The sequence below is a fragment of the Populus euphratica genome, unplaced genomic scaffold (genome assembly GCF_000495115.2).
Source record: "Populus euphratica unplaced genomic scaffold, PopEup_1.0 scaffold172.1, whole genome shotgun sequence".
NCBI lineage: Eukaryota > Viridiplantae > Streptophyta > Magnoliopsida > Malpighiales > Salicaceae > Populus > Populus euphratica.
In genome coordinates, this window is record NW_011499920.1 from 293,624 (window position 1) to 320,898 (window position 27,275).

A 27,275-nucleotide genomic window follows, 5' to 3' on the forward strand; every position below is an offset into this window, starting at 1 on the left:
TGCTGTCACCCGTTTAGAAGGGCTTCATCAATCAAATCAACCTAGCCATAGCCAGAACCACAAATGTCCTTTAACTTCAACAATAAATAAAATACCTCTAGAATATCAAAAAGTTCATGTGATGAGACCAAACAAATTTCCAAGAAGGTGATAAATGAATGCATGATCATTGCCTATTGTTTGAGAAGCTTATAAATATGCTTTGAAGTACTTTAAAGCAGCCTACCAAGCATTTATGCCCTACTGTAAATGTTTTCTAAAAATAATTTTTTTTTAAAAAAGGCAGGAAAGGTGGGAAAAGGAATCAATTTCAGCAAAATCTTTCTTCATAAAATCATGACTTACATGGGATGCATACATGATTCTCAGTCTATCATGCTCTAAGCAGTTCTCCTACTATCTTCCAACCCCAGAACAGCTCACAATCACATTCACTTTCGTTTGCATTGATTAAGCATAAAGAGCAAAAAGTGTACCAAAATAATGGTCTCCCCTTTACCTGTATTCCTACAAGCTCGAAATATAATTACAAGTGCAATGATGACCAACTTGTAGACCTTGACAAAATCTTAGCACACAAAATTTAAAAATTCTTATTCACAAACCATCACTTCTGTTTGCGTGATGGACCCTAAATCAAGTAAATGGACAGCGTCAAGCAAAAATCAGTTCTTCATGATCTTAGCTATCATTTTACTTCAACACCAGCTACAATTTCCTGTAACATATGCTGAGACTGCAAAGAAAGTGAGTTTAAATATTTCAAGCAAAGTACAACTCTGTATGTATAAGTGGTTTATAAATGGAAATTTTTCCAGGTGCACATTGTGTATATGGGAGAAAAGAGGCATGAGGATCCAGCAACAACAAAAAAAACTCACTTTGAAATGCTGTCGACATTGTTAGGCAGGTATGATTACACCAACATCCCTTATGAAAATAAAGGTTGATATGATTAGTAATTTTACATAAAACAGCTAAAAGTTTCCTCTGTTCTGTTGAAGTAAGGAAGCAGCACAGAGTTCAATTCTCTACAGCTATAGGCATGGCTTTTCTGGGTTCGCTGCAAGAATTACAGCGTCTCAGGCGGCAGAAATTGCAGGTACGATAATTTCTCAAAACTCTGTCAGTCGGTTAAAATATTTCAATTCATTAAGAGATTGTTTACTTTAAATTGCAGAGTTTCCAGGTGTTGTTCAAGTAATTCCAAATGGGATTCACAAGCTTCACACGACTAGAAGTTGGGAATTCATTGGTCTCGAACATCATTCTCCACAAAATCTGTTAACACAAAGCAACATGGGCCAAGGAACTATCATTGGTGTTATTGATTCAGGTTTTTTTTTTTTTTCCCCGGTAGCTGACACAAATTCTTTCACAGGGTCATTGAAAATTGGGTTGGTATGTAATTTTGCAGGAGTGTGGCCAGAATCCAAAAGTTTTCATGATGAAGGCATGGGGCCCGTGCCATCTCATTGGAAAGGAATATGTCAGCAGGGTGAGCACTTCAAGTCATACAATTGCAACAGAAAGATCATTGGGGCACGCTGGTTCGTAAAAGGGTTTCAGGATCAAACACATTTCAACACAACTGGAAGCAGGGAATTCATGTCGCCGCGGGATGGAGATGGCCATGGCACTCATACAGCTTCTACAGCAGCTGGTAATTTCGTTGCAAAAGCAAGCTATAAAGGACTAGCTACAGGTTTAGCAAGAGGAGGAGCACCTCTCGCTCACTTAGCCATTTATAAGGTTTGTTGGAACATTGAAGATGGAGGAGGATGCACCGACGCAGATATTCTGAAAGCATTTGACAAAGCCATACATGATGGTGTAGATATCCTATCTGTGTCAATTGGCATTAACATTCCTTTGTTCTCTTATGTCGATATGCGTAATTCAATTGCAATTGGCTCCTTTCATGCAACTTCAAAGGGAATCACAGTAGTCTGTTCAGCAGGAAATGATGGCCCTATCTCACAGACAGTTGCGAATACAGCACCTTGGCTCACCACTGTTGCAGCCTCTACAATTGACAGGGCCTTTCCAACAGCAATTATACTTGGAAACAACAAAACCCTCAGGGTAAGGTTATAATGTTGAAACAAATCAGACTAATATGGACTGTGCTAAGTTTCTTTTTGTCTTGTTGAATTCAGGGTCAATCTATTACTAAAGGTAAGCATAATCACAGATTCGTGGGCCTTACATACTCTGAGCGCATAGCTTTGAATCCAATGGTTTCGAGGTAAGATCACTCCTTTTCTGTTCTTTGAAGAGCTATTATTTTCTTCGTACATCCTGTGAGCTTTAACATTCCATATCTTCAGCCAGGATTGTCAGCCTGGAAGTCTAAATCCAACATTAGCAGCAGGAAAAATCATACTTTGTTTCTCAAAATCAGATACACAGGATATGTTTTCTGCTTCAGGATCTGTGTTTCAAGCAGGAGGCGTTGGACTTATATATGCACAATTTCACAATGATGGGATTGAGTTATGCGAGTGGATTCCATGCGTCAAAGTAGATTATGAAGTAGGGACACAGATACTTTCCTACATTAGACAAGCTAGGTAAGGACTGTGAAGAGGTCAAGGCACACACACACGAAGCTTGGTTATACGAAAATATATGACGTTCCTTTAACATCGTATGAAGGTCTCCAACTGCAAAGCTGAGTTTTCCAAAGACTGTTGTTGGCAAAAGGGTATCTCCTCGACTTGCTTCATTCTCCTCCAGAGGACCAAGTTCAATTACTCCAGAAGTTCTAAAGGTATATAAAATAAACTAAATTCGTATCCAATAAAAAATAGTCCTTAAACAGAATTACTAATAGCCAATATATGAAATCTTGAAAATAGGCAATGTTTAGTGTTCGCTTTTCATTTCAATGTGTATAATGTCATCATTATTGTCGGGTTCGTGATGGTAGCCTGACATAGCCGCACCGGGTGTGGACATCTTAGCTGCATATACACCAGCCAACAAAGACCACGGTAACTCGTATGAATTCCTATCAGGAACTTCAATGGCTTGTCCCCATGTATCAGGCATTGTAGCTCTCATTAAATCCTTGCATCCAAATTGGTCTCCTGCTGCCATAAGATCAGCTCTTGTCACAACTGGTCAGTCAAATTCAAACCTCAATTATTTAATGCATTTTACAGGTTAATAGCAAAAGTCTGACGAAATGAAACAAACTGCAGCTTCCCAAACTGGAACAGATGGAATGAAAATCTTTGAGGAGGGCTCAACAAGAAAGGAAGCAGACCCATTTGACATGGGTGGGGGACATGTCAATCCTGAAAAAGCAGCGTATCCAGGCCTTGTTTATGACACCACCACAGAGGAATATATTCAATACCTTTGCTCCATAGGCTACAGTAGTTCATCTATTACCAGGTTAACCAATACCAAAATCAATTGCATGAAAAACACCAATACTAGACTTAACCTCAATCTTCCTTCAATCACCATTCCAAACCTGAAAACAAAAGTAACAGTGACAAGAAAAGTGACAAATGTGGGAAATGTTAATTCAGTGTACAAAGCTATAGTTCAGGCTCCAATTGGCATAAGCTTGGCAGTAGAGCCTCAAACTCTAAGTTTCAACAGGATCAACAAAATTCTGTCCTTCAGAGTTACCTTCTTGTCGAGTCAGAAAGTTCAGGGAGAATATAGATTTGGGAGCCTAATATGGACTGATGGTGAGCATTTTGTTAGGAGTCCAATATCTGTACGAGCTAAAAAGACATCAGATTATTAATTTGGCCTATGTTATGAGTTGAGTTAATTTTTTTAAATAAAAAAATTAAATGTCGCTAATATTTTAGTTTTTTTCTAGTGCAAAATAAAAATTAAATTATGTGGAAATTAATCTGATATGACTAGGTTGACTTTGCATGTTCGAAAGCAATCAAGACAACTTGTAAAAACATAATTTGACTAATAAAATTTTTTAACATATCATTTTTTTTTTAAGATAACAACATATTGGATTGATTTAGATCAACTCAAGTTAACATGTAAAATTCATAACTCGGGTTATGTTACTATAATAACTTTATAGAAAACAAACTAAAATAAATTATAAAACTTAATTTTCAATTAATCAAATGTTGAAGGATAAAATTAAAAAAAAATTAATCAATTAAAAAAGGACCTTAAAAACAAACCAAGTTAACCCGTTAAATCTGCGACCCAAGTCATAAAACCAAAATAACCTTATAAAAAGCATATCAAAACAAATTAAGAAGTCTAATTTTTAATCAGTCTAATGTAGAAGGATGAGATTAAAAAAATCAATTAAAAAAAAACTCAAGTTAATCCGTCAAACTCATTACTCGAGGAATGAAACAAACATAATTTTATAGAAAAAAAAAACTTGATTTAACTTGCAAAATCCATTCCTCTGATAAATGAGAATGAGAGTTCAATTCAAAGCAAATCATAAAGCCTAATTCCCAATAAAACACAATATTAAATGATGAAATTGAAAAAAAAAATAAGTCAATGAAAAAAAATAAGTTAATTAAGTTAACTCACTAAACTCTCGACCTATGTCATGAGACGTAGACAACTTGATAAAAAGCAAATCTAGTATTGAAGGACCCGTGATTCGAGTCATGAGACCAAGATAACCTCTTAGAAAAAATCAAAAAACAACTCGATTTAACTAGGATTAAAATGTCAAAACTCACACCCCTGATAATGAGACCAAAATATTCCTATAAAAAAATCAAAATATATAAGGAATTTCAATTCCCAATCAACAAAATTAAAAAAAAAATCAATTAGAAAAAATAAATAAACAACCTAAGTCCACTTAAATTAACCCATTAAGCATTATTCTCAGTTTATAAGATCAGAAAATCTAATAAAAAGCAAATAAAATAAATTATGAAGTCTAATTTCCAATTAACTCAATTTTAAAAGATGGAATTGGACAAAAAAAAGTAAATTAACACACAAAACTCAAGCCAACTAGGTTAAAACATCAAACCCACAATTCATATCATGACAGTGAGATAACTTAATAAAATACAAATCTAATATTAAAAAATAAAATTTTAAAAAAATATTTGAAAAGAAGTTAAAGAAGAAAAAAACACTTATACAAACAATATCAATATTAATATTATTATATCTTCAAATGATTAGATAAAAGATATGTTATCCATCAAATAAAAAATTAGAGTTGCTTTATGGTCTCTATTAAGACAACAAAAATATGAAGTTTCATAAGATAAATGATAAACAATGAGTTTTAATCTTCACTTTAAGTTTGAAATTGACAATGAAATGAATGTTATGATCATAGAGCTTCTTGAATCATTGATTGAGTTAAAAATTATTATTGAAAGGATTGGCATAGTTATATATCAATACCTTAATTGATAATAATGAGAGTTTTATTAATGAAAACGTTTGTTAAGATATGTGACTTGATTATATTTTATTTCTTTTACAAAGACATCAAAAGAAAAAGAGTGAAGTGAATAGTTTGTGGTGATCCTAAGTTATTGAAACGCTCAAACACCTTTTATACTTATGTATTTCTATTTTTCTATAGCTATAAGTTATAGCATGTATTGCATGTTTTTAACAGCATTTTTTAATCAAGCAAGTGATTTGAACTTGATAAACAATGATTTTAAAATGTGAAGAGATTTTCTATAAAGGTCACGATTTCATGAACTAAGTTATTAGTTATTATACATGCTGATAAAATAATTTCTCAAAAGGGGCAATTTTTCTTGATGGATCTTTAGGCTTGACTCAAACTTTTGATGTTGAAATATGTAGAAAGTCACTTCATTATGTAACATCAAATGATGTATCAAAAATAAAATTTTAAAATCAACATAAATAACTATAAAAAAGCTAAAAAGACCTGCTTTAATATTACATTGAGTCAATTTTATTTTCAAAATATAAAATAATCAAAGGATTGCATGTATTGAATGATGTATATTGGGTCTTTGACTAAGTTAATTTTCAAAATACTTTCAAAACTAGCATCCCTTTACATAGATTTCAACAATGAGATAAGAATGGACATGATATTTGAAAGCCCATTATTAGACCTCGAGGGGAAAGTGATTATTATCTATATATATATATATATAATGCTTATGTAATGTATATGAATGAAGTGTTAATTTTCTATCGGATCCATAAGAATTCTAACAGACAACTTATATTTTGCTTGTAAATCTTTTAAACCCAATTGACACTTATTTGCATATTCTTAATTTGAATACTTTTATTTACTTGCATGAACCGGATGACTTTGCGAAGTCTAATCTTTAATCCATCTCCCAACAATCATATTATGGATGCCATAAGCCGAAGCTAATCTTGTAATTCATCTCCCAGCAATCCTCTCACAAATGGCATTAGTCGAAGCTAATCTTGTAAATATGCTAGACTTTATTTGCATTGAACATCATATTAATTGTAATTATATTCATTAGGAGAATTTTAAATTATATAAGTGCAAATAGGAGGGAAAATCATACACCTACTCTGCCTGTCTCATGACCTCCCCTAACAAAAGATCCAATCCTAATTACTCCTCCTGAATCATAAAGAAGTTTTTGATTATGATTCCTTTAAGCCGATATTATAGAGAATCCATATTCATTCATTACTCATATGTTACTTTCTATGCATGTTCATCTTCACATAATAACATACATACATATATCATGTATATTCTCAGAGTTAGTATCTCAATATGCAAGTGTTCATATAACTCAATTTTTTTATATTCTTGCATATAGTATTCACATGAAAGTCTACTATTACTGTCTAACTTTGAATTGTTACTGTCCAACTATTACTATCTAAACATTGAACTATTATTGTTCAGACATTGAACTATTACTGTCCAATTGTTACTGTTCAATCATTATTGTCTACATATTAAACTGTTACTGTCTACCTACTACTGTCCAACTATTATTGTCTAGACATTGAACTATTATTGTCTAACAGTTATTGTCTGAACACTCATCATATTTTTTAACTATATCTATAGTTCTAAAACTCCATTTTAAATTAGATTAATCTCTTTGGAAAGTTAAGTTACGAGGATACAAATTTTCTGAAGAAAAGAGAACCCAGTTCTGCCTCTAAAATAGTCAAAATTGTTCATCAACTAATCAGTCCTCCTACCTTATAGAAACCATCATGACTCAGTCTTGATTGGTAATCCATAACTAGAGTTTTGCATCTCTAAATTGAGTAAGACTAGTTTTTTTAGTTATATAATATCTAAATCTATAATTTCTATAAGGAACTCGATCCTAATTCCCTCATTCTCCTACCCGAAATCTCACCAAAAGTCAGGGATGAATCTATCAAGATTCGTCACCCCCTTCTCTTCACACAATACTTTCATAAACTACATACCATACATGAATTAACTTAATTTTAACAACAAAGACTTTTCCTCAAATTCATGTCTAAGCACCCTAACCTATAATTCATTATCAAAGCATCAATTCATTATCGAATTTGAAATGAATTTTTAAGATCATATTTAGAACACCTTACTAGTATGAATTAAGATTTTGATCTTTAACTAGTTGATGATTTTCAACTCCCTTCTTTCTTTTCTTCGTGTTCAATTTTCTTGTTAATCTCTTGTACACCAGTGTTTATTTCATTTATAAGCCCTTAATCTTGGATGGGTTCTTGAAATTCTAGTGTTTTTCTCTTGATTTTACAAGAATGGATACAAAACTCCCTATTTTTTTTCTTTATAGTACCTGCAGATTATTAGTGATAAGAGAGTATTTATACTCTATAATTTTTTTATTTATATTTAGGTCCTATTTTCTTTAAGTGCATTATTCTCTTCAATTAAATCAAACCCTCAACATTACCAGGTTTATTATAATGTCTCTAATTATTTTATCAGAAAAATTATATTTAAATTTTTTTAAAAAAATTATTTAATCATATTTATGAATTTCTTCACTTTTATTTATTTATTTATTTTCCTAGGGTTTACGTAAAAAGATATAAAATAAATAGAAAACAAGATCTAAAATAACTAGAAAATAATGGCAAATCCTTAATAGTAAATTTTAATTCTTATTTGGAGGCTTTATCGACCTTAAATGGCTATAAAAATTCAATATTATAGGAAATAGTGCTTCTAAAATCTTCTAGTACACTTTTAGTTTATCTAAAGGCCAAATTGAATGGTATGTCCACTAACATAAGATTATCTAAAGGCTTTATCCAAATGCTTCACTTTAAAAACATTAAAAGTCTTCAAATCACGATTCTTGAATGAATTGCATTGATGTTGTTGATGATCAGTAGAGTTATGAGATTATAATCTGCTCTTTTTATGCTCTCTAAAAAAAAGAGTTATTTAAATGTCTTTCCCCGGCCACTCTTTATTATTTTAGTTACTAAAGAGTCTCATCATTAAAAGATGTGTTAGCATCTTTATGCTCCATTGACCTATGACATGCTAATATCATATGTTTAGCCAACATAGATAAAGTATATCAAGAATTAGTCCTTGTAACACAGTTGGTCTTGATAAAAGCATTATTAGTTGTCAATGGTTTGTTCCACACCAATCTTTTTCTCACATTATTCTCATTCTGTAGACTCCTTTTCTTCGCTTCCTTCACAATAAATTAGGATAAGAAACAACAAAGTTTTACCTTTATTTGTTTCAATATGAACAACTCCCCCCTCTCTTCTAGGTGTTCACCAAAAATGTTTTTTGGTTATCCTAATAAAATGCTATTTCTTTATGGTGGAGCCCTATAATAGGCTTTTGAAATCATTCACAGTGATTGTAAACATAGGATGTCGTAGATGGACAATTGCAATCCATTAAGGTATTTTCCCACAAGTTGGTAGAAATTATTGGTATATTTATTAATAGTCCTCGTTGCCTTCTTGTGTGGAGTTATTGGTATAGAGTCTAAATGTACTTGAAAAGAAGGAAATATTTTTTCATGTTCTTTTTCATCTTTTTTCAGTCACTAATCGTTTGTTTCTCTTACCTCTTTTAAGTTCTTTTGAAATATTCTCATAAAAAAAAAAGGGAAGCTCTCCTTTTCAATTTGATGGCAATTAGTTTCGCCCTTGTTAGACTTCCTTATACCAAAAAAAAAAAACCCTTCTCTGCAACCTATCAATAAACTCCTCCACCTATAAGGTTCTTATAAATTTAGAGAGTTTTATCTAAAACCCTAAGTCTCCACGAAGCTCGTCTTAATCAAGAGGTTGTCTTCTCTATTCTCGCCTGTGAAATGGATTTATAAGACTAGCTATAAATCTGTGATCACTATGATCTTTACAATCCTTTATGAACTTATCCTCCACCATAGACATGTTATTTTCTACAAACTCTAACCATACTGACTCAATAACACAATAAAACATGATCAGGAATTATTAGACTCAGATATCAATTGATTAACTGAACTTAAAGAATGAAAATCAAACAATAAGGAATGAAAATTTTTCAGATGAAGGAATCCTATAGAAATGTAATTCGTAGTTTTACTATTTAGTAATTCTATTCTAATAATCATAATAATCAAAACTCCATATTACAACTCTTAAGGTTGTTTATATACTAGAAAAAAATATCATAAATAAAGTTGAAAGAATTATTAGAAAGTTCCAAACTAAATAGAAAAAAAAAATCCTAAAATAACTAGGAAAATACAAAATATTAAAAGTAGTAACTTTTGTGCCTTATTTGAGGGCTTTATCAACCTCATAAGGCTACAAAAGTTTAACTATATAAGAAACAAAGTTTTTAATATGCTCTAATAAAATTATAACTCGATTTAATAATTAAATTAAAAGTTATACTGATTAATATAAAATTATGCACATAAAATAAAACATTTATATCAATTAGTCACCCTAATAGTTTTTTTTTTCAATTAATGTGTTAGAACAATCAATTTTGTCAATTTTGTGTGATGAGATGAATGGCAATTAGTAATTCAACTCAAACTTATGATCAAAATCATCAAGTTTCTAGTCACTCAATCAAACTAGGTATCATCAAGTTTTTGAATCCCTCAATCAAACCAGCCTTGGTTTAACAAATATTATTGTATGCCTCATCATTAACAATGAAAACTTGACAATTTTCATTCTTTATATGGTAAATGTCAAGTGAGAGCACAATTTCCAATTTCCATGGAGGTCGTGCATCATTGTTTCGGTTTCCTCTCACATTGCTATTGCTAAAACAATGTAAAAAGAAGGAGGAGAAGATTAAGTAACAAATTAATTTAATTGCAAGCATCTATTTATTTTCCCAATTTTACAATGAGTCAAGATGTGACGTGACTAAAATGTATTGATTCCAATTCAAGTTAGAAAACGCACATAGTGACTGTTTTGTATTTTATTTTTAATATTGAAGTATATTTTAAGAATATAATTATTTTAAAAAATTCTAAATTAGTTCTTTTAAGTTTTTTTATAAATTTAATCTGATTAAAAATAAAAAAATATACATTCTTACGATAAAAGCATTTAAAAAAAATTATTCTACCGTGCAATACTAAACATTATTCGTGCAAATCATGGTGTCATGTCGGTCTTTTGCTGAAGTTGTTTATTAATCATCACTCACTTTGACACGTTAGATTGAAAGATCATAATTCCAAAAGGCCACTCTAATCACTGAAAACAAATAGTGGATGCTCTAACAAGTCATTGAAACTTGGGTTGGATGAAATTATTCGTTGCCAGTTTGGCTATTATGATTTAAATAATAATAGATTTAAAAAAAAATACAAATCTTATACCTATTTATTTGTAGTGTATAATGCTATAAAAAAAGTATTTTTTTTCTTATTTTATCTATCTATATATTTTTTTATCTTCTAGCATATTTGATTTTTATTTTTTTATTGCTCATTTTTAATTTTTTATTATTATTCTCTCAATTTATTGTAGTATTCAATTCCATCCCTTATTGTATTATTTCAATTAGTTTTTATATTATATTAGAATTTTATTTTTTTTAATTGATATTTTTTTATTATTTTTATAATTAATTTTATTTTTTAATTTCATCTTTTATTGTATTATTTCATTTAATTTTCAAGTCAAGTTTAATCTTCATTCGTTTATTTACTGTTTGGTTTATTTTTCAATTATATATATTTAAGAATTTTACTTTATGAGTTTTTTAGATTATAGAATAATACATTCTTATAAGCTAGATTATGAATTTCAAATATTAGTTTGACTTGATTTTAATATTTTTTATAAGTTTTTAAAAAAATATATTTTGTTTTATCATTTAATATTAAATTATTGAACCTTTAATTTTATGATTTTATCTTTTTTATGAGAATATCTTTATTTTATATTTTAAGTAATAGATTAATTTAATTAATTTTAGTTAACTTGAATTATTTTTTAATATTTTATTTTTTTAATTTTACCTTTCATCTTCCAACTTGAAAGTTAACATTTCTTATTTTATTTATTTATTTATTTTAAATAAGGTTGTCTCATCCTCACAAGTCATCAATCATTTTTGCTTGTCAATTAGAATAAGGTGTTTTTTAATTCTTTTTTGAGTTAGGTATTTTTTTTTGTCCTTGGATTTTTATTGGAGGTTTTTATTAATTTTTGTATTATTATCAAATAAAAAATTAGTGATTGTTTTTTTTATTATTATTGATTTTTTATATAATTATAGTATTAAATTAATCAAATTTGTTTAACTTATTCAAATGAATGACTCGGATTCTAATTTTTTCTAAATCTTTTAGAAGTGCTATCATTATCTACCTATTATTTTTATATTAGAAATCTTTTTAACTTTAACCATGCCATAACGTAGAACACTTACGTACTTTAAAGACTAATGATGGGGGGTTGAACGAGTCTACAAGGCAAACCCCACCAGGTCGCCACTTGTGAAAAAAGTCATCAAGGAATAGCCTTAGTAATTTGTATTTATTAATTGCCAAGGAAGCTTCTAACTCCTATGGCCCTGTAGTAGGTGCCTATGATGGCAGTAAAAGCTTCCCAAACTGGCGGGGTAAAATATTTTTAATTATAATTTTTTAAATATATATTTTAAAAAATATAATTTTAATTAAAATTACCATAAAATAAATTTTTACATATAAAATAAAAAAACTAAACAATTTTTTCACGTGATGAGATAAAAAAACAAAAGTCATCACGAAACTAAACACAGTGCCTCAAGAGCGTGGCCAGAATCCAGAAGTTTTCGTTGGCATTTGTCCTGTGCCACCTGGTTTGAAAGGAACATGCCTGCTCGGAGAGAACTTCAACTCTTCCGATTACAACAGACCATAAACGGTGCTCTGTGGTCCGTCAAAGGATAGCAGGATGGGGTACCTTTGAGCACAACACCATATAAGATATTGCAGGATGCGCCAACGCAGATCTTCCAAACGCAGTTGAAGGTTTCGCATTTTGTTTCTGTGTGTATTTTGTCGTCATTAACCACCTAATAATCCCATGTCTGGTTGATGATAGTCGTCTGACATAGCCGCACCAGGTGTGGACATAATTAGCTGCATATCCACCAGCCAACGGAGATGAGGGGGACGCATCTGAATCCCTATCAGGAACTTCAATGGCTTGTCGATCCCCACGTATCAGGAATTATCGCTCGCATGAACTATTTGCATGCAAAATTAATGGTCTCCAGCAAGGATGAGATCAGCTCTTGTCACGACTTGTGAGCGAAATTCAACAGATACTTATTTATTTCTCCTTGCAATATTGTGTGTCAGTATAATATTTTTTCTTTTCCTACCGACTGATTTGTCTTGCTTGACTAGAGTACATGGAAGAATCATGATGTGACTTAAATAATGCATTTATTCTATAGTTATCTTAGAAAAAAGGAAATCCCATTTGACAATGGCAGCCTGCAGAATATTAAAACATAAGCAAAGATGTTTATTAATCATCACTGTGTTTAACAAGTTACATTGAAAAATTATAAATTCCTGTCAGAGGAGTGTTTCTATCGATATTAGAGAGAGAGAGACACACACACACAAACGAAATTTATTTTTTAAACTTGTCTTTGGAAGTATTCATGCCCTCAAAAGTTTATTTGTACAAGTCTCCGGAGGCATATTAAGCCAGTCTATTTTTCATCTAGAATTGTATTTGGGTGTATTTTAAAATTGTAATTGGTTTATAAAAATATTAAATTAATTTTTTTTAATATTTTTTGTATGGTTTTAATATGCATCTATTTAAAATAAAAAATTATTTTTATATATTTTTAAATAAATGTTTTTTGAAAGACATTCTTCTCTACCATACTAAACATAAACTAAATAAAAATAATAAATTTTATTGGGTCATGCAATTATTTCTTTTTAATTGCAACAAAATTAAAGATAATTTAATGTCATTGGATCATGCTTGTGTTCTTTCTTTTTTATTGCCGCCACATTTGGCTTTTTCTAACTTGCTTTTATTTTTCTATTTATCGGTTTGGTTCCATCTAGCTATTCTTCTTCAACTTATAAAAACCCAAAAAAAAAAAGGAAAATATACATTTCTTATAAATTCATTTATTGTTCTTACATGTGTGAAAAACAACCTTTTTTGTTGGAAAAATTGTTCAAAACATTATTATTGGACATGTTAGAATTTATTGGACATTTTTGATATCAATTAAAACTTTGTTCAAAACAATTAAATTATCAGAAATTATTTTTCATTATCTTAATTGATAATTTATTTTTACTATTTAGGTTGTATGATTTTTTGTAAGAGGGGCAAAAAAGATTAAAAAAAAAGATGATAAAGAAAAAAGTCTTCCAAATTAAGAAGATGTGATGGTTTTAAAGGGATTTCAGACCTGTACATGTCTCAAGTGCTTTATATAAAACTTATATTAGCATATAATGTCGAAACATTTCATACGACAGTCACAATCTAAAGAAGAGAATCGAAACAAGAAGATTCTTGGTCCAATTATTATGCACACTGGTGGATCCATTCAATTTATTTCGCATGCGAAACAAATGATAAAATTTCTTTTTATCACATCCATTTTTTATAAATTGTTGTTTTATATGAAAATGTTTAACTAACAATATATATATATATATATATATATATATATAAACTATGGTTCTTGAATGCAAGCCAAAACCAATGGAGCTTTAGGTGAAAACTCACATTCAAACTGATAATTGTCAAAAATTGTATTACAACTCATGTATAATTGAGCTCCAAAGTTCATGGTGTGTTGGAAATTATATTGATAATATTTTATATCTATCTACATTCAATTAGTTGTTATTCCTTATTAGTATCTGGTTTATAAGAGACCCCTAATATATCATGTATATATACTGAACATAATTAATACAACTACATATTCCGTATGAATAACTTTTTGTTATATGATATCAGAGCAGGATATGACCTAACACTATTTTTTTCTTCAACACTTCTATTTGTTGTGTCTCTAACTTGCCTCTGTTTTTTTTCTCTTTTTAAAAAGCATGGCTACTAATGATATTGAATTCCTCAGTTTTGGCAATTCATCCTCTACTATTCTCAGTACCTTTGGTTCTCCATTATTCCTTCACCACTCAGATCACCCTAGTCTACTTCTTGTTTCAACATGACTGAATGGTGACAACTACAATTCTTGGCACCGTGCTATGAAAATTTCTTAAGTACAAAAAATAAGACAAGTTTTATTTTTGGTAAAATCAAAGAACCCCATGAGGCTTTAAACCCTAAAGAACACACCTTTTGGCAGCACTGCAATGACATGGTACTTTCATGGATCCTAAATTCTCTTGAGCCAAAGCTAGCCAATTCTTCCTTTTCATGCAACACCCTTCGTGCCATATGGGAAGATTTTTATGAAAGATTTTCTTTAGGAAACGCTCCTAGTATTTTTCAAGTTCAATAGGATATCTACAGGATTGAGCACGATCAGATGTCAGTTGCAGCATATTACACAAAATTGAAGGGTTTATGGGATGAGCATGTATCCTTTAATTCATAAACATGTACCTGTGGTGTGTAGAATAATCGAACCAAGCTTATATAGTTTCTCATGGGGCTCAACGAGACATATTCAGGTGCAAGAGGTTAGATTTTACGAATGAACCTTTTACCATCAATTTGTCAAGCTTATGCCTTAGTTGTGCAAGAAGAAAACAATGAGAGTTAGGGGCTGCTATCACCATGCCATCAAATACAACAACTATGATTGTGCGTGGAAATTACAATATGCCTAAGGGTCAAAAAAATAATCAAGTTCATGGAAATCAATCAAATAATTCACGTAATAAAGACCCTTTTTCAGTGCACTTACTATGATGATATGTATCACAAGAAAGCAACTTGCTATAAATTAATTAGCTACCCTCTTAGTCATCCAAAAGGTAAAGAAAATGCACAACACCAGTGTCAAGGCTATGACAAGCATAGCTCAAACTCAGCACCTAGTAACCCCTCTGCAAATCAAGTGGATTTTAATCCCACTTTTTAGGAACTCCATGTCCCTCTGCCCAACTTAACCAAGGATCAATATGTTCAGATACTTAGTGTCTTGACCATCAAGCCTGTCACTCCACAGGCTAATGTTGTTGTTGTTTCAACCTTTAAACATACATCAAGTTTATTACCGGTTGCTTACAATTGATGGATATTTGATAGTGGGGCAACCCACTGTATTACTCCTTCTCCTACATCATTAAAAAATGTCAACAAGAATCTATCTTTGGCACCTGTTTCCTTACCTACTGGATACATAGCTAGAATTACTATGACTCGCTCAATTCAATTTAACAATTCTTTTTTAATTGAATAATTTCCTCTATGTGCCAAGCTTTAAAGTTGATCTTATGTCTGATGGTAAGACAACTGATGATTTACATTGCTTGGTGACTTTTTTATCAATCTTGCTGTATTTTATAGGACTTGGCTATGAGGACAATGATTGGTATGGGTAAACAACGTGATGACCTGTATTATCTTATGGTGTTAGCTTCAACTCCTCCTTCTTCCTGTTTTGCTTTGCAATTTAATCATCTTATTTGATTTTTAGCATCGCCTATTAGGACACCCTTTATCTACTTATTTATAATTTTTAGTTGATAATTCGCTTAAATTCAATTTTGATTTCAGTTATAAATGTGACATTTGTCCATTGGCAAAACAAAATCATCACCCTTTTCCTTCTAGTTCAATTTCAACTTCTAAGTGTTTTTCTCTTATTCATAGTGATATTTGGGGTCGTTATAAAACCCCTTCTCTTTCTGGTGCTTTTTATTTCTTAACTACTATGGATGATTTTTCTTGCTTTACATGGGTTTTTTTTAATACGTAACAAGAGTGAAACACAAACTCTACTCCATCAATTTTTTCATTATATTAACACTCAATTCAATAAAAAGGTTCAACAACTCCGTTCTAATAATAGGGTGAAATTTTTTTCATTACTTTTTTTTCTTGAGGAAGGTGTTCTTTTTCAACACTCTTATGTTTATACACCTTAGCAAAATAGTGTCATTGAGTGCAAACATAGACACATCCTTAAAACTGCTCGCGCTCTTCGCTTTCAATCTCATTTACACATTACTTTTTAGGGAGAATGTATTTTTACACCCGTTTATATTATTAATTGCCTTCCTACTTTGTTGCTTCACAAAAAAAACACCCTTTGAGATTCTTTACAACAAACTTCCAGATTATTCTCATATGCGAGTTTTTGGTTGTGTTGCTTTTGCAACCATAGTCAATCCATCCTTCATATTTTCTCCTCGTGCCACAAAATGCATTTTTCTTGATTACCCTATGGGACAAAAAGCTTACAAACTTTACGATATTGCAATTTAGAAAATTTTCACCAATTAGGATGTGGTCTTTTTAAGGATATATTTTATCATTCACCACAAGTCAACCCTACAACACACTATCCACCAGCCCTGCCCATTCCTCTTTTTATTGTGTTTGATTCTTTTTCCCATCTTCCTTCCTCATTAACCATCATCGATCCTTTTGATCCCCCTATATCCTCTTCACCCGTACCTACTAACTCAATACCCTCTCTTCCTGAGTTACCTTTCTCTACTCTATTAATTCCACTGGCTGCACAACAACCAGTTATTTAGCCGAATGACCCTGTCCTTCTTGACCTTATTCTACTTATTCCTGATCAGCCACTTCATTGTTCTCAACACACTAGAGAAGCCAATGTCTGCCTTAAGGATTATGTTTGCTCGTAGGTGATTCTACCTCCATACCAATTATTCTTAGCCTCATTCACATCTACACCAAGTACAAAATATCCTCTCTGTTATTTTATTTCTTATAATTCGTATTCTCCTTCAAATCTCTACTATGTTGCCAATATTAGTCATGATAAGGAACCCCTTTCATATGATATTTGATTAGTGCTTAAAATTATATTTTTATAAAGGCTTCAACACTCTATTTGCTCAAATCATAACAAATTTTAAAGATACTCTTGTAAAATTCACATCTGCTCTCAATTTTCAAGAGAAAGGTAAGCTTTCATCTCAACCATAGCAAAATCTTAATGGGCAATACAATACAAATGCAAGTAGTTTTGAAAGTCAACACATGGATCAAGTCAAATAAGTCATCACTCTTCGTAGTGGTAAGGTTATTCAAAAGCCAATTCTTGAACCTTATGAGAAAGGTGATGAATCAATCTCTGAGGGTAAATAAGAGATTGAATCTGAACATAATAAATAAAAGACTGATTCCCCACCAGCACTTTCATTTCCTCATGTCATGGCCAAACAGGAAGAAATCAAGGATGAAAAAGACACTAAAAATGTTGTCGCAGATCATTTATCAAAATTGACAATAAATTTTACATCCAACATCACACCAATTGATGATTACTTTCCTGATGAATCTTTACTTTCTCTTAATTCAATGCTATGGTTTGCTAAAAATATTAATTTTTTTGCTTCAAGATTTTTACCAACTAATTTGGATAACCAAGACAAAAGAAAGTTTTCGAGTGGCATGCAAAATTTTTATTAGGATAACCCTTACTTATTCAAATATTTTCCTGATCAAATATTTCAAAAATGCATTTCTAAGAATGAGGTAAGTAGTGTCATTTAATTTTTTCGCTATAAGGCATATAGGGGTCATTTCTTGTCAAAAAAAAGATTGTAAAAATCTTAAAAAGTGGATTTTACTAGCCCATCATGTTCAATGACTTACATGTATTCCATAAAACCTGTAAAAACTGTTAAAAGGTAAGATTTATTTCAAAATACAAAGTATTTAGATAATCTTGTATTGACTTTTAAGTTTCATCATAGTAAAGATATGCATCATGCAATTCATGACTTATGACCCTATTTTCATAAAGAACATGCTCAACATAGTCTTGAGAATCTAACTAAAAAAGACCCTATTTGTGAATTTTTAAGAAAACTGGATAGAAGCCTATACCCGACCCATAGAGGACGTTTAAGTCGTTCTTACACATAAAATCAAGGAAATGTGTGAGCTACAATCACAACTACTTATACACACAAATATTTTTTAAAAAAGTATAATATAAATAAATAAATAAAAAGAGTGAGACTCTAGCTGACCTTTATATAGGTGGTATGATTGTATTTTCAAGTTCTCATCTATAAAATCTTCTCTTCTTTCCCTTCATTTCTATACAACTCATACATTCAACAGATATAGAAGTGTGTAGAAATGGCAGGTTCCTCAAGTTATCATATAAAAAATATTTGCATTTTCGGTGGATCTAGTCTTAGAAAGGAAATAAAGATTTTAGAATCAGGAAATCATCTTGGTCGAGTACTAGTTGAGAGAAAGATTCATTTAGTGTATAGGGGAGACAACTTTGGGTTAATGAGGGGAGTGTCAATAGCTGTATTTTTAAGAGGTAGTCAAGTTTTAAGGATTGTCCCCAAATCTTTAGTACAAAGGGAGAGCATTGAAAAAATAATTGGAAAGGAACTACAGGTCTCCACAATGTCTAATAGAAAGAATGTAATGTTTAAACACGTTGATACTTTCATTGCCTTTTCAAGTGTTCTGGGCACATTAGAAGAGATCTTTTATATTTTCTCTAAGCCCAATTGCACATTCATCATAAACGCATAGGTCTGTTAAAAATATTATTATGATAAATTGTTGTTTTTCTTGATCATGCTATAGAACATGAATTTCTAACATCTTCAGTATGACAAATCATAATCTCTACTGCTACCACTAAATAATTAATTGACCAACTATAATTTTTTACTCCTGTAATTGATCCCTCTATAAGTCGTATAAATTGGTCAACTAAAAAAGTCAGAAAAAGTTTAGATTGGGTTTGAGCCTTCATTTGTGAATTCTTGAGGTTTGTCAATGTTTGGTGTTTTAAATAATGTCTTCTATACTCTATCTTTCTATCAAAAACCAAAAAAATAATGATAATAACAATATAAATAAGTTTGGTTTTATAGCCTCCCTAACCTAAGCAATTAAACCTGAAGGAGAGTTTTAACACCTAACACCCTAAAGTCACTGATTTGGGAGCTATTGATCCAACATTTATTATATGAGTTGAGGAGAAAAGTTTAAGAGAATCAAACAATGCACTATCTACTTATCACTATTTGCAACCCAAGTTACTAAGCTCGTAACAATGCACTATCTACTTAACACTTAATGCCCTAAGAACAACTGATTTGGAAGTCATTAGCTGAAAGTTTGTTACATGGGTTAAAGATGCATTGTGTTTTTAAGTTATATATATATATATATATATATATATATATATTAATAAAAAAGAATATAAAAAAATTAAAAATATAATAATCCCAACCCAGGAAAGTTAACCTTAAATATAAATATTAGAACAAAAGTTTTATTTTCTTCCAAGTAAAGCCTTGTTTATACATTGAGCATAAAAGGAAGTTTTATTAATATCTTGTTTAAAATGTATTGAGCAGATATATAAATTTAATGAGAGTTTGTTTATCTGAATAGATTAATGGAAGTTGAATGATGAATGCCTTGCTTTGTGGAGTTTGTAAATTGTTTTTCTATTTTAATGCTTTGATTATAAGGGACTAGTAGTAAGCTAGTTATGGGGTATGATTAGTACTTAAAAGTGCATTTTTATCATGGTTTTATATCATCATTTTGCACTTGAAGTATCAATAACTCCTTAACTAAAGCATGCTTTATAATAACAAGTCTGATACTATATGATACCTTTAATTTATAGTAAATATTCATCCTAAATTCAAGCCTAATATATAAATGAAAGTGTTGATTGATGAATTGAAGTAGTAAAATTGAAAGGACAAAAAGAGAGCTAAACTTAGAAAAGAGATGCTAGTGCAATTCAAACTAGAACATTGTTTGGTAATTGGATCATATCTAGAGTTATAGATCTCAAATTTAGTTTTGTTTTATATGGATGGAAAGCTAAGTGACACGACTAAAAGGTTGATGTCTTCTCCCAAGTATAGGAGTGTCGAAGTAATAAATAACCCGGCAAGACCGGGGTCGAACCACAGGGAGGTTAATTGTACAAATTAAAAACAACAATTATAAAACAACAATAACAACAACAACAAGAATAATAATAATAATAATAATAATAATAATAATAGTAATAGTAGTAGTAGTAGTAATAATAATAATAATAAAGAAAGAGAAGAAGAAGAAGATGATGAGAACTTTGAGATGGAATATTAATGTAACGATTAAACAATGATAATAACAAATGTCAAGGTTAGAGGTTCCACTAATGGTATATCAAACAAGTATAGTATAAACTCTTATTATTGAATTGGAAACCACACACAAAGGAGGTTCCAATCAGATTATATATTGTTAACATGATTACATTAGTCATCTTATTCAATTAATGCTAATACTTGTAAATCTCGTCAAGCATTCATGATTATAACTTATGTTAACAACAAATCAAGTTCCTTTCATAGCTCAGGTGTCGGTTATACCATACATTATGGGCTATGAAAGTGCCAAGCATTTGTTGTACCAAGTGTTATACAACATAAATCAAGATTAGTCATTTAACAAGCAAAGTATTAAAGAGTGAACAAGATAGCAAATATAAAACATGTTAGTATCAAACATTAAAGTCCATATTAAGTTTACATTATACTTATTCTTACACCATTAGTGTAACCTTTTCACCTTGACATAATTAACTTAGCTAGACATAATGAAAGAAAGCAAAATAGATAAACAAAATAAGAACATAAAAGTTAACTAAGTAAAGGAAAGGAAATGAAAGGCATAAACTTAATATTAATGAAAACAAAGCATAAAAAATACAAAGAGAGAAAGGAAGAGCATGATCTTGATCTGAACACCAAGATGCCTAAATGCATGGCAAATGCCTCCTTTTATAGGCCAAAAATGGGAACTATTGATTTGATGACTAATTGATAAGTGGGTGACCAACTTTTGACTTGGTGACAATCCTTATCTTCTCTTGTCTGCCCAAAACGTCATTGATAACGTCAAAACTGGAGCCAGTTGCAAACATGAAAGTTGTAGGCAATTGTCTCAGCTTTCTTGTGTAAAAACTTCAGCTCATTTGGACTTCTAGAACTCTAGATATGGCCAAAATACCGAACAGTGCTCGGGCTGGAAGACAGATTCGGGCTTCTTTGTTGTTGCTACAATTTGGACTTGATAATGGCCTTTTTAGATCTTGGGCTCCATATGAAAGTTGTAGGCCTATGTCTTACCTTTCCATCCATATAAATTTGACCTAAATCTGAGATATATAGCTCCAGATATGACCCATTTACCGAACAGTGTTCCGGTTTGGATTGCACCGACATCTCTTTTCTATGTTTGGCCATCTCTTTATCCTTGCAATTTAAGTTCTTCAAGTCATCAATCAATCCTTTCATTTATGTGATAGATCTGCATTAAAAATAGACATTTACCATAAATTATAGGTATCTTATATTATTAGATACATTATTATAAAACATATTTTAGTTAAGGAGTTATTGATACTTCAAGTGCAAAATGATGATATAAAACCATGATAAAAATGTACTTTTAAGTACTAATCACTAAGACATAGACCTAAAACTTTTATAGAAAGGAAAAACTCAATTATGTTGTTTGGAAGTCCAAATCTTAACAACAAAGTAGAAGTCCAAATCTGTCCTGCAGCCCAAATATTGTTTAGTATTCAGCCCATATCTCGAGTTCTAGAAGTCTAAATAACCTCAATTTTTTTTTTAGAAAGCTGAGACAATTTCCTAGAACTTTCATGAGTTAGGTTGGTTAAAATTTTAATGTTATCAATGATATTTTTAGCAGATAAGAAGATAAGAATTGTCACCAAGTTAAGAGTTGGCCACCCATTTATCAATCCAATAGTTTCTAATTTTGGCCTATAAAAAGAGGCATTTGCCATGCATTTATGCATTTTAGTTTCAAGATCAAGATCACACTTTTGTTTTCTCTCTTTGTATTTTTATAATGCTTAAGTTTTGCTTTTATTAGTATCTTGTTTATACTTTTTATTTCCTTTTATTTACTTATTCAAATAACATATTAAAATTAAGGGCATTTTATGGCTTTTATAGGGCGGGTTGTCCTGTCACTCGCGGTTTCACTATTGGGTATTGTGTACTCCTTGAAAATTCCTTAATTTTATAGAGAACAAAAAGATAAAAGATAATTTCTTTATGAAGTACGAAAGCTGAATATAGAGTAATGGCAGGTACATATGGTGAGCTTACTTGGTTAAGACATTTATTAACAGATTTGCATATGTTAGTTTTAGATCTTGTTACTTTTTATTATAATAATCAAGCCACCTTACATAATTCAAAAAATCTTGTGTTTCATAAGATAACTCAGCATATTAAAGTGGATTGCCACTTTATTTGAGACAAAATTTTAGAAGGTGAAGTTGTTACTCGATATGTGATTTCTTCACAATAATTAGCAGATGTGTTTATAAAAGCTTTGGGAAAAGAAAAGTTCAAGCACCTCATATACAAGTTGGGAGTTATTGATATTCACTCTCCAACTAGAGGGGGAGTGTTGGAAATTATATTGACAGTGTTTTGATATAAATAGGAAAGCTATATCTTAAGATAATTAGGAAAGATATGTTTGAATATTTTGTATTTATCTGTATTCAATTAGTTGTCATTTCTTATCAATCTTTGATTTATAAGTGACCCCTAATATATCCTGTATATATATTGAACATAATAAATACAACTATATATTCCACTTGAATAGCTTTTTCTTATAACAGGAGAGATACAAGAACAATCCTTTAACCTATCTAGAACTTGATTTGGATTTGTAGTTGGAAGCATAATCGTTTGGTAAACCTTAAAGAAATTGGGTTTACGGTATCTCAAACACTATGATTGAAGAGTTGTAGATGACTTGTAATGTTTCAACCATTAGATGCTTGCAATCAATTTTCATCACTCAATCTTCAAAGTTCCAAGCAATTTTAAACCAATAAGTTAAAGCTTGGATGACCTATATTATTGTTGAAATAGAATGACTTAGTGTTGAAATGAATAGACTCTGGCGATTGTACATGGAACTAAAATCAAATGTGAATGATACATGTTATTAACCTTATCTCCCCTTCGGTCTTAATGAAGACCTACTTACTCTTCCTCCTTCAACCACTCTCTTCTAGATGAATTGCATTTAAATTGATAAACTTTTAAATTTTTAATAAAGTTTTAATTTTATTTAATTTTATACTTTTTTATAAATGTTTTTAGCAATTAAACAAATTATTGATGAACTTTCTTCGATAATATAAAAATAAATTATTAATTTGATTACAAACAGTCTTTTTTATTAGTGTTGTGCCATCTTTACTGATAAAAATACCAACAAATTGATGCAAATAAATGTTTTTTTGTTTGGCACATTTTTTTTTGTCTATAAATCTACTTATGATAATTTTACTAACAAGATAACCAATATAATAAAATCACCAACAATAAAAAGATTTACAAACAATAATCATTTGTGATCTTGTTGGTAAAATTATTCTAGGGAGTATCTAAACACCAACAGAATAGTCAGTCGGTAAAGTACAACATTTTTTTTTATTTTATTTATTTTGGTATGCATTCTAGAAAATATTTATTTAATTTTTTTTGTATGATTTAAATATTTATCTAGAATGTATGCTAGTATTTTAGTTATGATTATAAGTTTACCATGCTCTAGAAGTATATTTCCAGAATTGGTAAGAGACATTGTGCCAGTTCATTTGATTTGAGATATAATTGACCTTTGTGTAAAATAAACACGCAACTCAAGCCTCAAAATAATTTAGTATGGAGGAGGAAATAAAAAATTGAAAATCAGATAGGCTGAGAAAGAAAGAGAGTAACATCCAAGATGCATAAATTAGATCAAAGAAAATAATTATTTTACAGATGGAGAGAAATTTTGGGATAGTCCCAAATATGTAACATATATATGGTTTTGCTACTTCAGATAAACTTGTTCATCCGTAAGAGAATCTTGAAAAGCAAGTAAATACATTGCAGCAGCTCCCATGTTCTTTGGAAACAGCATGGACCTGCAGGTTGGGCAGGTGACATGAGCTTGATCCACCCAACTATCTAGGCATTTTAGATGAAACACATGAGAGCAGTTGCATGGTTCTCTGACTTCATCTCTTCCTTCTATACAGTCCAGGCAGACAGGACATATTCTCTCTTGATCATCTTCAAGTTTCCCTGATCTTTCAAGTAAACTGCTGTACGCTATCACTTTAAGTTTCTTCTTGATCAGTCTTGCAAGAGTGGAAACTGGGACTGAAATTGGTGATGGACAAAGTTCATCCATTAAAAGAACATAACCCTCTGTGGTATCTTGATCTTGACCGGAATTGTAAAGCAGTTGAGGTGGCTTGAACATACGTAGAATGGTTAGAGTCAATAGAAACACCAACTTGATGAAAGTGAGAAGCTCTACCAGGAATTTGAAACAAAAACATTTTGGCATCTGCACTGCAACAAGGCTGGGAATCCCCATTTTTGTGACTGTATGTGCGCGTGCGTGTATGTGAAGGAGGGAGGGAGGTAGAGGGAGATATGAAGTTGAAGAAATGGTGGAAGCCACTAGTTATGGTAGGGTTGATAATGAAAGGCAACTTAACCTAAGAAACAACATTCAAGTAGAACATTAGTGGGTGTCCTACACAAAGAAGTTAGGAGAGCGACAACTGCATGTGTGGATTTGCTAATTATCATGTCAATATTGACAAGTTTTGAACAATTTTTATACATTAATATTAAATCTTTTTTCGAGGTCATCACATTTCATGAAGGAATTAATAAGAAATTGTTTATGTTCTTAATTGAAGTCTCTCTCTCTCTCTCTCTCTAAAATTTAGCACAAATTTTGAACGCCAATATCACTTTCAAATTGACGTATGATGCCACATAAATCAAATAACAAAAAGCGATGTTGGTTGAGTGATAATATGATACACCATGTTGGAGTTGACATGAGTGATAAAACAACATTTTCAATTGGAGAGTGAAAGAGAAGTATTGAAGGCCATATGGAATTTATTTAATGGTTTATTGTTAGCCACACAATGTAGAAATTTCAAACACATTGAGTTTCCCCGTAAAAGATTGAAGAATATATGTGTTTTTCATTGTATAATTTTTGGGTTGTAATTTGAAAAAATAAGTTTTAGAAAATTATAAATTATAGTTTTTTTAACTAAGATTTTTTTATAAAAAAATGATTGTACTATATTAATAAAATACTTTTAAAATTGTAATTAAAATAAAATACTAGATTTTGGATGTAAAAAATAGTATTTTTTTTTTAATTTTGATAAAAAAAACAACTTCAGCCTTAATGCTAAACGAACACTATATCTTCATTTTTATCTTTTTAACTAAATATATTTATGTTTTCATTATTTCTATTTTTTTATGTCCTAATAAGCTATCTAAAAGCATCTCCCTAGGTACATGTTATTTTCAATCAACATTAACTACACACCTTTGCGTGGAAAAATTAGTATTCCTTCACAAAAAGTAGCTTCTTTTGTAATTCCTTGTTAACTTTCATAATGTTTTTTTAATTTTACCTTAAAATTATTAAATTAAAGATCAATTTAAGTTAATTTATTAATAAAAAAAGTGACATTAAATAGGGGATCAGAATGAAAGACATAAAAGAAATAAGTGGTTTTAACAAAGTTTGTATGAAATATATATTTTAATCCCTAAACATTTCTAATTATAAATATATGGTCCCTTTAATTTTAAAAAAATTAAGAATAAAGTCAATTTTAATCCCTGTTTTTTTTGTTCCCAATTTCAGAGAGAAAAGGAAAAATAGTTAGATTCTAGCAGTAAATAGAGAAAGTCATTATTTATTATTAATGTCATGAAAAGAGATTATTTTGATATTAATGAATTTTTTTAGGTAGAAAGAGTTTATCTTAAGTGTTTCTTCTCTTGAAGTTGCCTTATATGGTCTTGAAGTATTTAAGGTTTTTTTGATTATTTGAATTGAAATATGGTTGAAAATAAGTTTTTTTTAGTATAAAACATCATAACCTAATTTTTCAATAATCAGAGATCATCAAAATTTAAACAAGTTGATTTTAATAAAAAAAAAAAAGTATTAAAGGATGGATGATAAGTTATCCGTCTTTTAAATAAATTAAAAATTAATAATAAGATCTGGTCACATGGGTTATGGACTGCTCTAGACTTGCATACCTAAGTTTTTTTTTTAGGCCCTTGTTCTTTAGGCTAACTCATATTTTACCTATTAAAATTCAATTATATATATATATATATATATATATTTTTTTTTTCTTGCTTATTTGTTTTTCTTTCACTTTCATAGCTTAGCTTAATGTTTTGTTGATTATTAATTAAGTAATGTAATTTATTTTGGTTTGGTATTTATATCTAATTACCTCAATATTTAGTTAGCTATCAATTTTATAATTGTCTAGTTTAAATAAAAAAATTATTGAAAAAACTTCTTTTTTGTTCAAATAAGTTTATGATATGCAGTATGAATGTATGAATGTGACTGATTAACTGATTAGAAATTAAGTTTTGTAATTTTTTTGTATGAATAATTATCCATTTATTTAATTAAATACATATGAACTTTTTAATTTATAATTAATATTTTTATATTTAAAAAATACATAAAAAAATGTTATTGTATTGAAAAAAAAAAAAAAAGGAAACCTG

At 30.2% G+C, this 27,275-nt stretch overlaps 2 protein-coding genes across 2 annotated transcripts; one reads left to right on the forward strand and one right to left on the reverse strand.

The window, feature by feature from the left end:
- The first annotated feature begins 391 nt into the window (after positions 1-391).
- Positions 392-3,777, forward strand: LOC105135036 (subtilisin-like protease SBT3.5). Its single transcript, XM_011039710.1, has 10 exons — positions 392-747; positions 819-910; positions 1,005-1,102; positions 1,181-1,336; positions 1,418-2,085; positions 2,160-2,248; positions 2,331-2,573; positions 2,659-2,773; positions 2,933-3,125; positions 3,207-3,777. Exons 1-10 carry the CDS (start codon positions 625-627, stop codon positions 3,764-3,766), a joined length of 2,337 nt encoding a protein of 778 aa, XP_011038012.1. The 5' UTR covers positions 392-624; the 3' UTR covers positions 3,767-3,777.
- Positions 3,778-24,519: 20,742 nt separating this feature from the next.
- On the reverse strand, positions 24,520-25,071 carry LOC105135103 (E3 ubiquitin-protein ligase ATL59-like). Its single transcript, XM_011039818.1, has one exon. The coding sequence runs from the start codon at positions 25,069-25,071 to the stop codon at positions 24,520-24,522; it is 552 nt and encodes a 183-aa protein (XP_011038120.1).
- Between the last annotated feature and the right edge of the window lie 2,204 nt (positions 25,072-27,275).

What these genes read in the sequence shown, in the direction of transcription:
- LOC105135036 (XM_011039710.1), top strand. Translation starts at nt 625, where the DNA reads ATGGACCCTAAATCAAGTAAATGGACAGCGTCAAGCAAAAATCAGTTC. An exon ending in ATGCTGAGACTGCAAAGAAA is followed by an intron (nt 748 to 818) that starts GTGAGTTTAAAT and finishes AAATTTTTCCAG; the next exon opens with GTGCACATTGTGTATATGGG. An exon ending in CTGTCGACATTGTTAGGCAG is followed by an intron (nt 911 to 1,004) that starts GTATGATTACAC and finishes GTTCTGTTGAAG; the next exon opens with TAAGGAAGCAGCACAGAGTT.
- LOC105135103 (XM_011039818.1), bottom strand. Translation starts at nt 25,071, where the DNA reads ATGGGGATTCCCAGCCTTGTTGCAGTGCAGATGCCAAAATGTTTTTGT.